This window comes from Pomacea canaliculata, linkage group LG9 (assembly GCF_003073045.1).
Source record: "Pomacea canaliculata isolate SZHN2017 linkage group LG9, ASM307304v1, whole genome shotgun sequence".
Taxonomy (NCBI): Eukaryota; Metazoa; Mollusca; class Gastropoda; order Architaenioglossa; family Ampullariidae; genus Pomacea; species Pomacea canaliculata.
In genome coordinates this window covers 15091919-15106242 of record NC_037598.1, presented here as the reverse complement: position 1 = coordinate 15106242, position 14324 = coordinate 15091919, and the positions used below count along the sequence as shown (strand labels likewise).

General features: G+C 39.2%; 1 protein-coding gene across 2 annotated transcripts; it reads left to right on the top strand.

Annotated features, from left to right (window-relative positions):
• Positions 1 to 1435: 1435 nt before the first annotated feature.
• LOC112571548 (putative RNA-binding protein 15) lies at positions 1436 to 12817 on the top strand. Of its 2 annotated transcripts, none has more exons than XM_025250597.1 (4): positions 1436 to 1578; positions 4616 to 10241; positions 10693 to 10815; positions 11591 to 12817. In XM_025250597.1, the coding sequence occupies exons 1-2, from the start codon at positions 1442 to 1444 to the stop codon at positions 6939 to 6941; spliced, it is 2463 nt and encodes an 820-aa protein (XP_025106382.1). In that variant the 5' UTR covers positions 1436 to 1441; the 3' UTR covers positions 6942 to 10241; positions 10693 to 10815; positions 11591 to 12817. The 2 variants fall into 2 exon arrangements, with proteins under 2 accessions (XP_025106382.1, XP_025106383.1); XM_025250598.1 differs by lacking the exon at positions 1436 to 1578 and adding an exon at positions 1744 to 2159.
• Positions 12818 to 14324: the final 1507 nt, after the last annotated feature.

The following is a 14324-nucleotide window of genomic DNA, read 5'->3' as shown; positions in this document are numbered from 1 at the left end:
CAGTATCTGTAAAATCAGTAAATGGATCATTATCTTGCTCTGAAATCGCTGTCTCCTCAGTCTCAAAATCCACTTTTGTCTGCTGATGCGAATATGGCCAACTCAGCTGGCGGCCAGCAATTATTTCCAGGGAAGTGTGTCAAATCGAAAGGTCGTGCGACGGTCGAAAGTGTTCTTGAGGCCTTCTGCACCTATTCATCCAGATATCAATTATAACTTCTGCTAATAACTGTTAATTAATGTAAATCCAGTAAGGATTCCTGGTTTTAATTCCATCCAGCTCTCTGAACGCTGCTAAAATACAGTAATGGTATATTGTATATACGGAACAAGACGGGACTTTATTTCATCCTTTTTTCTCATTTTTAAGTAAAAAGTTTGTATTCATTCCCATTTGTCCCACCACAGTTACCCAGACTGATGTCACATTTATAAATATCATTCAGCGTTAATTAATTTTCCTTTAGCTAGATATGATGCCTTGTCAAAACCCTCGACTTTGACTTGACAGGACGCAAAGTGCGTGTGGTTGCATGACAGTATACTTAATATATACAGATACCAAGTCACTCTCAAGCAACCGTCACTCCATCTGTCATTCGCTGTAGAGGCTGCATGCGTTGGCAGTGACAGCATTTGTCTACTAATAGTCTTCATTTAGGCCACAGATTTTCCCGCTGACTACAGGCAAACTCACTTGGGGAATGAGATAAAGATTAGAACTTCGACTAAAATAGCCTGTGGGAACACCAACACGCGAGAACAAGAATCGCGTCTCCCATAACCGAGATACTATCGCGCCCTCTAAAGTTCACACACCCTGTAGGGTTTGTTCAACCTTGTCTTTCTTTGACCTTCGAAATTTCGAAAATGTTTAGTTAATAAACGACCATTTAGTTTGGAGACGACTGTTAAATCCTTTGGCCTTAAACCGGTCAGGATTAATTTTCACACGTGCCAGTGGCCTCTCTATATATGTATGTGTGTAAGTCGGTCCTAGCTCACTTCATAAAATCTGAAAAAAATGTAAATGTTAGGGCTGGGAAAAATGATTTAATCAGAGTCACGTAACAGTTGAATTGAATTTATTAAATATGTTTGTATTTTAAAGCCTTTTTTTTTAAAAAATTGTTGTCAATGTATTTATCAACCGTCCTGGTGATACCGCAAGTGCGTTCCACTCCCAAGCACGCTTGCTATAACTGACCCAGGTCACACACCTCTATGATCTATGCACGAACTTGTATTACACATCCATGATCTATGCAAGTCTGTGACCTAAGCTGTCACAGTCTGAACAGCTGAACCGGAAGTTTGCTGATTTATCACTAATGAACCAACCAGAACACACTTCCCGTGACAGCGGAAATGGGTTGGTGGTTTATATTCTGCGATGACGGACTCAGCTACGAACCAGTAGTTGTCGAGATTGGTCTTTGGGATGATATCGATGAGTCTAGAAACATTGTTTCTGACAATCACGCTGTTGTCAAATGGCCTACTGCACGAAGGGGCATTCACAGGCACGTGCACGAGAAGTGGACGATGTGTATTTTTTAAACTGGAGAAGCTAGACAGGTGTATATCTTGAGTGAAGTATTTACATCAAACAAAACTTGAGCTGTCTAAATACAACTAACAGGTAACCAGCGACATTGTAGCGACTGTTGTAGTGTTGCGAGGAGGAGGCAAAGAAAGGTTTTTTGTAAATATTAAGACGTCAAATGCTCCTTTGGAGCAATGATTGGCTGGGCCCTCGACACCGGAGGTTGTGTGAGTGTAATTGCCGTCTTGTCCTTCACACATTCTGCTGTGTGTAGAAGGACAGAGAGGCATTCCTCACACTGCCAAGGGTCACAGTGGCAAGGAAGCGTAGATTGTGAAGGCACACCTGATCAGGGGACCAGTTAGAACACTGAAAAGTACTTTTGTAAGAGCATGATTCAGATATGGACGTGGAATGATAAACAATGGATTTGAACCCGGTTTTCCTGACAGAAGGCTGTGTTAACACCAGTCACCATTCCCATGCCACGTGTCACAAGTGATTTATTCTGCACACACGCACGTGCGCACATAGGTACAAGCATGCCTGAGGAGAGAGGGGGGTAGTAGTCTGGTGTACCCGGGCCCGCGGCTGTGAAGGGGGCCCGGTCTTGGTCAGTGGATTTTTTTCCTTCTTCTTTTCCTTTACTTTTTCTTTTAAAGTAAGGTTGAAGTAGCATATTCTTCTCTCTGGGATTTTTCCTATGGAGCGGGGGTACTACACGTTTGATCCTCTGCCCGGGTCCTTACTGGCTCTCGGCGGCCCTGGGTACAAGGGACGTGAACGCTTTGTATATATATGGTCATTTCATTTGTTTGCTTTTTTAATTAAAAGTGATCTTTAAGAAACTGTTGCCTTTTCTGTTTTTGCATTTTTGCATCACCCCTATTATTATCATCATCTTTTCACGATGGTCCCGTCAAATTTATACTTACGTTGTCTGACTGGAGATCTAATAAACTGGTCATATTTCTTGTAGACAGGAGAGAATAGGATAGATTCTGTGCACGCTTTTGTTATGGTTTTGACGTTTGGTTTTGTGACCTACCTGGACGCCCCGTAACAGGTCGTGCTCTCGACTCACCACTCGAGCCTTTCTTTGTACATTCCATGAAGTCATGCCGGAAAACCAAGAAATATAATTAGTGCAAACAGACAATTCCATGGAAGCTAGACCATCGTGAAGGAGGTATGAATTAATGTACACTGTCGGGGGAAATCTCGCGATGATAGCAGATTGTGTGTGTGTGTGAGAGAGAGAGAAAATGTACTTTTCTCCCAATGATCTTAATCGGATGTCTCCTCCAACTGATTTTTCTATTCTCCTTCGGTTGGCTGGTGCTAGTGAGAAAAACTCCAGGTATTCGCTCTCTTGTTTATCGATCTCTTCCATCGATTGACACAGTAAAGTGAGTGCATACGCTCTCAAATTGTCCAGCGCAAGCGAAACTTGCAGCACTAAGCAGTTATAATCTTTCTTCAGGTGGTGGATCCTTCGTGATTAATATTTGAAAAGAATGTACAGATGTTGCATTATGTAGATTAGTATCACTTTTTTGCAACATGCTCTCATGGCTTGACCCCCTTTTAATATTTACAAGTGATCTTTGCAAAAATCAGCATGGATCTGGTAGGGGATAGTTCTAGTCTGAGCCACTCTTAAGTAAGAAGGTGATGCTGCGACAGCAACAGCAACAATAGCTATAGCAGGACAGGATCTGGCGTAACACTAGGTTTATTACAAAGTACAATCTGTACAAGTCCCTCGTAGTACCGATCTTGCTTTACGGATGTGAAACGTGGACTGTTCTGGAGGAGATAATTCTTGTAAGAACAATTAAGTGCATGTGGAGGATGCACGAAGGCTGCTCCCCGGCCGGATCTCGTATAGGGAACATAAAACCAATTACTTTGTACTGAGCACGGTCGTCACACTCGTAGGACACCAGCAAAACCTGTTTGAAAGAGTCAAGCGTCATTGTTTGGCCATGTGACCCGGCATGACACTCTGTCGAAGAGTGTCTTAAATTCAGGTACCTTGGTAGATACCTATGTCGTCAGAGCAAGAACTGGCTTACAAACATGAAGGAGACTAGGTGTCCCGCGTAGGACATGCTCACCATCGCTTGACAGGCCTGAGTGGCGGGCCTTAATTTTGTCAGCAGCCGCTCTATCCGGGGGCTTCCCCTGCCCACCCGACCAACGACGGTACCATTCCTGAGAGGTGGTGATGATGATGGGGAGGAGGATGAAGATGGCAGAATGGAGACAGGAGATTAACGAGACTTGATTAGAATGTAGACCAGTAACTACCAATGAAGCGTGATATTACTATATATATATAGATTACGAGCAAGTCTCTGAGGATTGCACTTTTAATCTTAGTCTTGAACCCTGAAACGGGTTGAGAATGATGAGTACATTCCGAGTACACCGGTTGGAAGATTTTCATGAGAGAACCTTAGAAAAAGCTCACTCTCTATATTACCGCAGACTATATTAATGTGCTTGCAGTCTGTCATCAGAATAAAAGGCAACGAGGTAGCAGTCAACAGCAGGGAGGTCACTCCAACGGATTTAATTATACGTTTTGCTATCATTTCCTCCCTTTATCACCACTTTTTTCAACATGCTTCATGTCTATCCCACGAATGACCCACTAAATGTTACTTTTATTAACAAACTTTAAAACTACTGGATTAATTTAGCTACAAACGGAAGTTCTTTTATGAAATGATTGCAAATTTTAAAAAGGTCAAATCTTGTCGGTAGTTGAACTACTTTCAGATATGTATTAATGCGCTCTCTTCCTTGACATATTTGTACATACGCCAAGAAAATAATATCCAAACCTTAGGCCATATGTAGACTTTAAAGCAATAGAAGCAAAACAAAAGCTCCATAAATATAATTATTTCAATGTTTCATGTTTTAAGTTAAATTATTTTCTTTTAGAAGCGCATGCATAGCAAATATTGGATGCTTGCGGTTTCCTGTTTGATTCAAGATGGCGTTGCTGTAAGTGTAAATGCTATCTACTAAACTAAAAATCTTTTCAATATCTCGCAGTGCTTCGAAGATGAAACGCCAGCAAGACAGAGATGGCTCCCCAAGGAGCAAAAGATCACGATCTTCTTATGGTCTTCCTGACCATGAGTTGGTCAGAGACAGACTGAGTCCAGACTTCGATCGCAGAGGCAGTCGTAAGTTCATGGGGAGGGAGGGGAAAGCTTTCAGAGATTACGATGACATGGATTCCCCTCGTAAAAGTTTTCGTGATGATAGAATACAAGAGCAAGGGATTCCCCCACATATGCGTAGTGGAGGAAGTGGTGGTGATAATGAATACAGATCTTTGTGCATCACGAATATTCCTAGCAAAGTGACAGATGCTATGTTGAAAGAGACGCTTCTTAACGAATATTGGAAGTTTGGTGAAATGAACGTGAAAGTGACGTTCTCTGGTGATCAGAGAGTAGCATATCTAAATTTTAGGTATCCCGAAGATGCTAGAACAGCAAAGCATAAAGGCAGACTTGATTTATTTGATAGGCCAATTCGCATAGACCCTGTCTACAATAAAAGACGGAGTGGCAGTCCAAACGACTTCAACAATAGAGACCACTTTTACTTTCATAATCGTCGTAATTCACCACCACCACCGCATCCTCCTCCACCGCACCCAAGTATGAGTAGTCGAATACCCAGTGGAGGTGGAAGACATGGTCCTCCAGTAGGAAGGGGCCCACCAAATTTTCCACCAGAAAGACCCATGATGTACAGCAGTCCTCCTGTTCATGAACATGAGAGAGGATCTCGAAACGAAAAGTTTCCTTTCCACCTGGACCATATTGATCCAGAATTTGATGACAAAGCAACTCGTACATTGTTTGTGGGTAATCTTGATGTGAATATCACTGAGGTAGATTTAAGACAAATGTTTGAGAAGTTTGGTATTGTTGAAGATATAGATATCAAGCGCCCACAGAAGGGACAAGGAAATGCATATGCTTTTATAAAGTTTATTAACTTGGACTGTGCACATAGAGCAAAAGTTGAGATGTCTGGCAAATACATTGGAAAATTCCAATGTAAAATTGGTTATGGGAAAGTGACACCTACAACGTGCTTGTGGATTGGTGGGATAGGGCCATGGGTTTCTAGAGAAATTTTGGAACAAGAGTTTGATAGATTTGGTGCCATTCAGATAATTACCTGGCCACCAGGAAAGTGTTATGCTTATTTGTTGTATGACAGTATTGATGCTGCAAAAGCAGCATGCCAAGAAATGAGAGGTTACCCTCTTGGTGGTCCAGATCGTAGACTACGTGTTGACTTTGCTGATGTGTCTCATATCAACAATCCTCCTCATCCAGCGCCACCAAATCACAGAGGATATGGTGGCCCAGATGCTAGTGGTGATAGAGGCAGCCCTTGGAGAAGTCCCAATGGTAGTGGACAGATAGACAGAGGACGAAGTCGCCGTGATGATTGGTATGGAGATGGGGAACCACCAGAATACAGACATAATCAGCGTTTGTCAGACCATGCTCATGATGCAGAGGGTCGACGAGGTGGACGTGATGATTGGGGTGACTATCCAGAAGACAGTGTAGATCGCAGACGGCGACCTCGTTCTCCAGGTGAATATAGTGGTGGGCCTGCTTACCAGCGTCGAAGTCGGTCAGCAGACAGACGTGATTTTCAGCATGACCGTGGTGTAGCTAGAGATGCTGAAGTCAGAAATACAAGCAAAGCAAGGTCAGAAATTGGTGAGCGAGATACTGTGAGACGGGAAGATAAAGTGGATCGATCAGCCAGTGAAGCAGGAGAGGAAGGAGCAACAGAGCACATACGGAGTTTGAACGATCTTGCCAAAAATTATCCTGTGGCCTGGAATGGAGCTCTTATTTTGAAAAATAGTGCATTTGCAGCACGAATGCATGTGGTAAGTGGTGATGTGACAATTGTGGATACATTAATGAGAGATCCCACCAGCACGGAGCCACCTGTGCTGCGCATAACCCAAAGGCTCCGTTTAGACCAGCCTAAACTCGATGACGTTGGCCGGCGTATTTCAACAGCAGGTCCACATGGCCACTGCATTCTCCTGGCAATGCCCTCTACTGTTCAGAACTATGATGAACAGATGGGAATTGCACAGCAGCGACCCCTGAAAAACTTAGTTTCCTATCTGAAGCAAAAAGAAGCTGCAGGTGTCATATCCCTTCCACCAAACCCTTCCTCAGACAAAAATGTTGGTGTGCTACATGCGTTCCCACCTTGCCAGTTTGGTTATGATTTCCTTCTTCAGCGGTCACCAAAACTTCCCCCAGATTTTACAAGCATTAAAGATGAGTACCTGGTGGTGGTGGTTGTAATTGGTGCCAACTGATCTCCGCAAATTTTATGCTACAACTACATCCAGTCATGAGGCATGATCAACAGTCTTTATTGCTAGTTAGGTTCTAGCGTGACACACTGTAGTTGCCTTGAATTACTGTTTGCTTTAATATGCTCATGCACTGATCATATCTTCTGTTAAAACCGTAAACATTCATAAATATATCTGTGTGTGTGCTTTGTACGAACTTTTCATTATAAACTTAAAAAACTGTCAGAAGCTTGTTCATAAATTTTTTGGAATAGTAAAAAGAAAACGATATGGTCAGTTGTTTTGGCAACTCCAGTTCTGAAATCAAATTTTTGTTTGTGGTTAACACTGAGAATGAAAAACCACTGAAAGTAGAAAATGAAATCTTACATTTTATTTATCAGGTGAAAAGAGCAAACTTATTTTAAGAAAATGTATGCAGTTTTTTAAAAACCTAATACTAAACAGCTGTAGTTCCTGGTTTCTTTCTATAAGCTTTACATCTATGCCTGTACATGTGAGTGGTGCACATCATGGTTATTGTGGAAGTGGAAATATGCAAACTGTCATCATGCTACTAATGTCTTATTATAAAATATGAAGCTTGGGACTGATATTTCTTTTGGCAAATATTGATTGTACATCAGTAGTTACTTGGCTATATATATATTGCATGCGTGCAATGAGCTGATAAGAAAAAAGAATTTCTAGAAAAAGATTTATTGGACAATAATGCCACTTCATTAATTGGACTATTTCAGGTATGGACCAGTCAAGGGAATTTTGTAATTAATCCATCTCAGTTTTTACCTTTTTCTATGAACATCATATATGTGGCTAAGGATGACACAGAACATGCAATCATTGTGTATGTTCTTGAACAAAGTTGTAATTTCAGCTGAATTATTGTGGATGTTGTATTCTTGTTAAGGAAATGTGAAAATGGTTGAACAATGCTGTATTATACTAAATGAATAGTTTGTATTTACCATATCTGTTTTTTAAAATAGAAATTGGCATTCATTATTTTAGCTTCTGTTACAGCAGTCTCGTCTTTATATGCTAAAATTGCAGCAAAATATGTTTCAAGTTTAATTCAAACACCTGAAACAATGTATTGTTTTATATTCTTTTTTTGTATGTACAACTTAAGTAGTGTCTTTGAACTGAAGAAAAGGAAGCATAATTTTTAGGACTTTGATCTTCTGTGGCCATGCACTTCTGGTTGTGGGGAATTTTGACATTTATTTATAGTACATACTTTGTGTATAAGCTCTGTTGGGTTGTCTACAAAGCATATGCTATTTGAGTTGAAAATTCAAGGCTGACAGATTAGGTTTTAACAAAAGCCTTTTGCCATTTTTCACATGGCAAGGAGGATCTTTCCTCTTAAAACTTCTTGGGCTGTTTTGTAAGAACTGCTCAAGGGAATCTTTTCATTGTTGTAGTACAATATGTTCAGACAGTCAAACAATTTTTGTAAATAAGTTCATATTTCCAAAGTGCAAAACTGTATCAACATGAGAATTTTGGAACTAGGTTTAAATATTGACAAGTGTTGTGACGTGTCAGAACATTCACTTTTTGCAGTTAGTATAGTTAGGGAAAATCCTGTGAACTGTCAAGAGGTCTAAAAACATTACAGCAAGATCTGAAAGATCAGTTTAGTTTTTAAAAAACAAAAACTACAAGAAGAATCCATAGAAATGAAAATGGATGAGATTGCTGGCGTCATGCCTAATATCCCAGCATTATTGGGCTTTTTTTTTTCATTTTGGGTGGGTGTGGGCTGGATCTTTCATAAGCCATTAATTCCTTTGTAGGTGGATGAATGCAGGCTATGGGATTGTCTGTTCTGATATAAATACTTTAACATTCTTAACGTCCACTGCATTACATTCATTGAATTTTAACATTGCATCTAAATGGTCCTGTTCTTTGTAACTGAGCTGTGGTATTTTCAGGGATAAAAGCAAATGTATAATTTCACTTCGATAGCAAATAACTTCAGTACATGGTGGACTAAAGCAAGTTAACTATTTAAATTTTTTTAAATGTATTATCAGATATCAGTTTTATGTTCCTGCCACTTCTCTTTCAGAGACCAGTATAAATAGTATGTGAAAGAGATGTTCCCCTGCCTTAAGTCCTCTCCTGTGACATTTATAAATGTCAGGATGCATCATGTTCAAAGAGATGCTTCTCCGATTTGTACATTTTTTCCTTTTACCTTTATTTTTTGGGTGGCTTCAGTAAACTTGTATGTGGGAAGTTTATTTTTTTGTGTATGCAGTCAACATTTTTGTTAAAATTTGGATAAATTACAAGACAGCATTAGCTCTAGGTGGCTCTGTCAGCCAAAAACAAAAAGAGAAATAGTAAAAAGCTAGCATCAACAATGCCTGTCTTTCTCACTGCCTGTGTCTCCAACAAATGTTTTTTGAAAATTTTAATGCTTTTTTTTAATGTGGTTATTTTTTTTTTGTATTTGCAAAGTAGTACAGTGGCAGCAAGCATGTATGGCCATTTATAGTTTGTCTTGAAAACTTTTTATTGTTAGTATTAATTTCCTTTGGCCATTATAAGACAGTTCCCCCCACACCCCTCCGAAATGCCTCAGTCTCAAAACATACCGCAGTTTGACATCAGGCCAAAAGCAGAAAATCCAAGCATTCAAATGGTCAGTACCTGCTTTTAATAAAATATTTAGTTTAGGTGAGCAGATGTATGAAATTATTTTTGCCAGTGTTTCTTTTAAACAATACAAAGTTAATACATGCCACATGCCTAACATTGGGTATGCTAGCATGTAAGTGTGTTTCTATATTTTAAAAAAAAGTAGGATATGGCTTTGTTTTTTTGCTTCTTTGCTTTATGCTGTGTTGAAATCATTTTTCAGTAGTTTATCATACTAGCTAGAACATGCAGAGTGCACAAACTATTTGTTCTTCTGAGACTTTAAATGTGGTTGCCTGTGTGCTACACCATATCAACCACCTAGACATCAGTATTGTCATCTTTTGCGCCTTAGCACATTGACTGTAGTCATCTGGTGCTCATGCAAGTTTTCACTAGGTTCTGCACAGCAAGATCCAGAAAGTATTACAAGTACTTCATCTTGAATCTTGAATTTTCAACTGAAGCTTTTCCAGGAGCTTTTTATAAGAAGAACAGTGATTCATGGCAAGTCACCAGCTTTGTGCCAAGTGACACCACATCGAGCTGTACCCCTTTTGGAGGCATCAGTACCATCTGTGTTTATACCTGCAGTTAATTCCTATGCTGACTTCGGCATCATAATGTGGCAGGCTGCAGATTACGGTAAGGATTGGTGCTGTTTTGTAAGAAGTAATAGCAGCTGTGTTCTCAAACTTCAGTTAAAATTCAGGATGGTTACTTTAATCTTTTTCTGTAATCCTTTTCTGCCCTGCAAATACCATAACAATATGCATTTACAAACTCCATTTAAATGAAGTCCTGCAAACTGAGTCATTTTTAGCCTATAGCTATAAAATTAGATTATTTTGGATGTTTTTTTTGTGTGTGTAAACACCTTGATGTTATCTGAACATGGGCTTCAGCAAATGACAAAGTTTGTGTATACCTGGCTGAAAAGTTGGAAAGTATTTTGTAAAGGCTGGAGAGTACGTGCATATTTGAAAATAGTTTGCATCAATACTTAGTTACTAATATTTGGCCTGCATTTTTTATATCTGTCTAATTTTTTCCTTCAAATTCAAGTTCACTTAAGAGCTCTTTTATATATTTGCAGTAATTTAATGGATGTGGTGCTAGGGCAAAGTTCTAACCTGTCTTCAGAAGATATCCAAAACGATGGTTGCAGCTCTTTGATTGCATTGTGGTTTCACCACTAAGTCATCACTCATCAGTATTTGTGAGATTCAGCATTTTTTCCGCATATTGCTCAGCATAAAACACTATATTTTCCCGCCGCCGCCACCCCCCCCCCCACCATTGCTCATAGAGTTTAGAAAATACAAGGTTATTAAACAAAAACTAAGAAATATATACTGCTGATATCAACCCGAATAGACTGAGCCATCTAGATTTGCATTTTGGAACACTTGTCAAAAACAGACATGGCATTTATTTATAAAGTCTAAGTATTATCACACAGTGCAGTGACTTTAAGTATGATTCACTGAATCACATAGTGCATGTCTACTCTTGTGTTGCTGTCTGTGAACAATGCTTCACACACAGGAATAGTCCATGTTAATCTTTATGGATAGGGAAGGTCTCAGCAAGGTGACTAAAATATGAACGTAGCATTGAGTGAATTAAGTAGCTTTCCCTATATTGTTGCTAACCTACATTGTTTCCCTTCTTTCCACCCAAAATGACTTCTTGTTCCTACTTGCCCCCAGTGGACCATAGGGCCCCAAACCCAAAATGTTTGCTCAGCATTAATCACTAGAAAAATAAAGTTGAACAGCAAATGCAAATTTAGTGCTGAAATAAAAAATAAGTACCAAAATACGTGTGGTTAATCCAGCACAGATTTGATAATTAACAATAAAGTGTATATACAGGTCATCTTGTACAGATTATGCAGATTTGAGTAGATGCTGTAAAGTATTATTACTGCAGATATTTAAATAATGAACTATAAATTATCTCTTGTTACTAATTTTTGCTTATCTTTTTAGAGTTCAGCATTTCATCTGCAAGAGAGAAAAAAAACAACACATCTGAATGAGCTGAGGAGAGTGAAAATCGGCCACATTTTTTCAGCTGACATCATTCTTCTGGTTTTAAAATCAACGTGCATTCATTCCCATTCCAAGAAGGAAATTCTTGAATTTGTGGACTCACATCATGAGTGGAAAAAAAAAGAAAATTGTGTGTTAGGCTTCCTCGTGTGAGAATTTGTATGATTAGCCTGGCATCCTTATTTGTGATCAGTCAAGAACAGTGATAAGTGAAAATTTCTGGACAAAAGCTAAAAGTGATTATTTCACAAAGGGAATGTTTTCAGTATTTGTGAAAACTGTGAGCAAAGAGACTTCTACCATATTCAGTTTATTCAATCAGAGGAGCTCTTCTGCAGTGTGAAAAATATCAGTGTGTTTTCATGCATACAATGTACATAGTGCATTTATACCGTGTATTGTGCAGTTCTTTTGAATATCTCAGTTCCCTCTTATTCTGTCACAAGTGTTTATAGCAATCCAGTTTGTGTAGACGTGATCGAGTGTTTCATGACAAGATCAGAGGAGAAAAGGAGCGGAAAAAAAAACACAGGGGGGAAAAAGCTGAAGATAGAACAGACTTGGCTTCCCTTTATTTGAGGTTTTGTGCTGTGGTGTCAAATTTTCATTGCACCAATAGGAAACCCTTGCTTCCAATCGTTCAAGACCGGATCTTTTTCCACTGTGAAGCAAATCTGTATGCACCATTCCCACTTTCAGAAGATGAATATCATATTTGTTTTAGTATATCCTGCATTGTTAGACATATAATGCATGAATAGTGTCTTCATTGTGGTTTAGGGAACGTTGGCACTTGACAACGATGATAACAGGATGCTGTGTTGTAGTATCGTCATATGCCAGCATTGGTACCAGGACTAGCATGCTTTTGCGTGGCCCTTTCATGCCATTGGTTTGGGTGTGTTTGTTGGTGCTTTTGTGTTTGCTTTAATAACTGAGGAAAATTTTCTTCTTTAAGAAGACAGGATTTTGTGAACAACTGAGCTTTTGGGGCACCATCACAAAATGCAACCTTTTCCTTGTTTAGAGTCAGCACTTCATCAGCTGCCCTATGTGTTTTCTTCAGCCCCCAAATGACCGGATGTTAGTCATTTGTGTGTGTACTGTTATGTTTTATAATCTTTCTTTTTTTAGACTGGAGCAAATAAACTAAGTGTATGCTTATATGTGACTTTGTGTGAGATCAGTGTGTGGCCCATATTCAAGGCATAATGAATCTGCCATGGTGTTCACGAGATGTCAAAATTAAAACAAAAAATAAACAAGCAAACAAAAACAAAAACCAACTCTGCAGTGACGCAGTCCGTGAAATGGTTGTGGTAGTTACTTTCAAGGAGAGGAAGCATATCGTTATTTATTATTTCATCGATACATTATTCATTGGGCAACAGACAGTGAGAGCAAAAGAAACAGATTTTGCGGGCTTCTTTTGAGTCCAAAACTCACATTTGTGTGGTTGTGTGATTTTGTTGTAGATGCTTCTGAGTGATCTTTGGCTGCCATGGTGTCAAGGCTGTCAGAAGACGATGTGAAAAAGGAAAAGGATCAGTGTTCCTTTAGTGTAATGAAAAAATTTATGCAGGGAAGGGAATGCAAGTGCAGTAAGGAAGTGATGCAAATGGTTCACCAGCGTGCATTTATTCTCATTTGAGATAAGAAGTTCCTTTGTGTTACGCTGACTTTCAACTCCATTTTAAGTCACGTGGAAAAAAGCCCATGTTGATGGAAAAGTGCTAGCAGACCTGCAGAGGCTGTTGAAATGTGTCTTCTGTGAAAGTTGACCCTAAGACATATGCATCATTTTCCTAGGTTTTCAGATAGTTCTTTGAGATTGGATCCATGCCACTAATGTGTTTAAAAGAGTACCTTCCTGGAAGACGTTTCATCTGAATGTCCTGGCACCTATGGAGCCCATCGCAAGAGAGAAATTAGGGCATTGTTGAAAGGTGGAAAAATCCTATGGTATTTTTGTTAAAGGCAGCAATTTTCCATTTATCAAACATGAATTAACTGACAAGCAAGTTTTATATTAGAGACAAATATGTTGACCAAAATATTGACTTTAAATATATTTGCAGTTTTGCACCGGATCTCATCTGCATGCTGTGGAGTTCATTTGAGCACAGACTCTATTATGTTGGCTTTTTTTCTTTTGGGGAGGGTGAAGGAGTCGAGGGGATTCTATTTCCCTATCCTTTAAATAAGTGAACAGGTTTCTTCCTGCATTTATCTGTGATACAGTTTACTATTGGTGCCAAATTTATTTTTTTTAAATTGTGCATTTAAAAAATCCTGGAAATGTGGACCACAGTTTTTGTGTCTGTTTACAAAATCATGTGATGTAAGCAGGATTCAGAAATGAAAAGTTTGAATGATGCAGAACATGTACCTTACCAAGAAAAGTGAAAGATGATCTAAACAGTACAAACTTTATATGCCATCCCTGCACCATGCAGCAGACACACATGAATCCAATAATGCATCTGTTAAGTGACACCTCCAACTAGTGAGCACAACTTTTGTGCTGTCAACTTAACACACACCACAGAAAGGGGATCAGCGCTGAAGAGGTTTGTGAATATAATAAGGGCAAGATACAACATAACCCTAAATGCAAAAAACCTAAACCAGATATTGTGTATGGTGGTAACATTGCTCATCCTCCCATAAG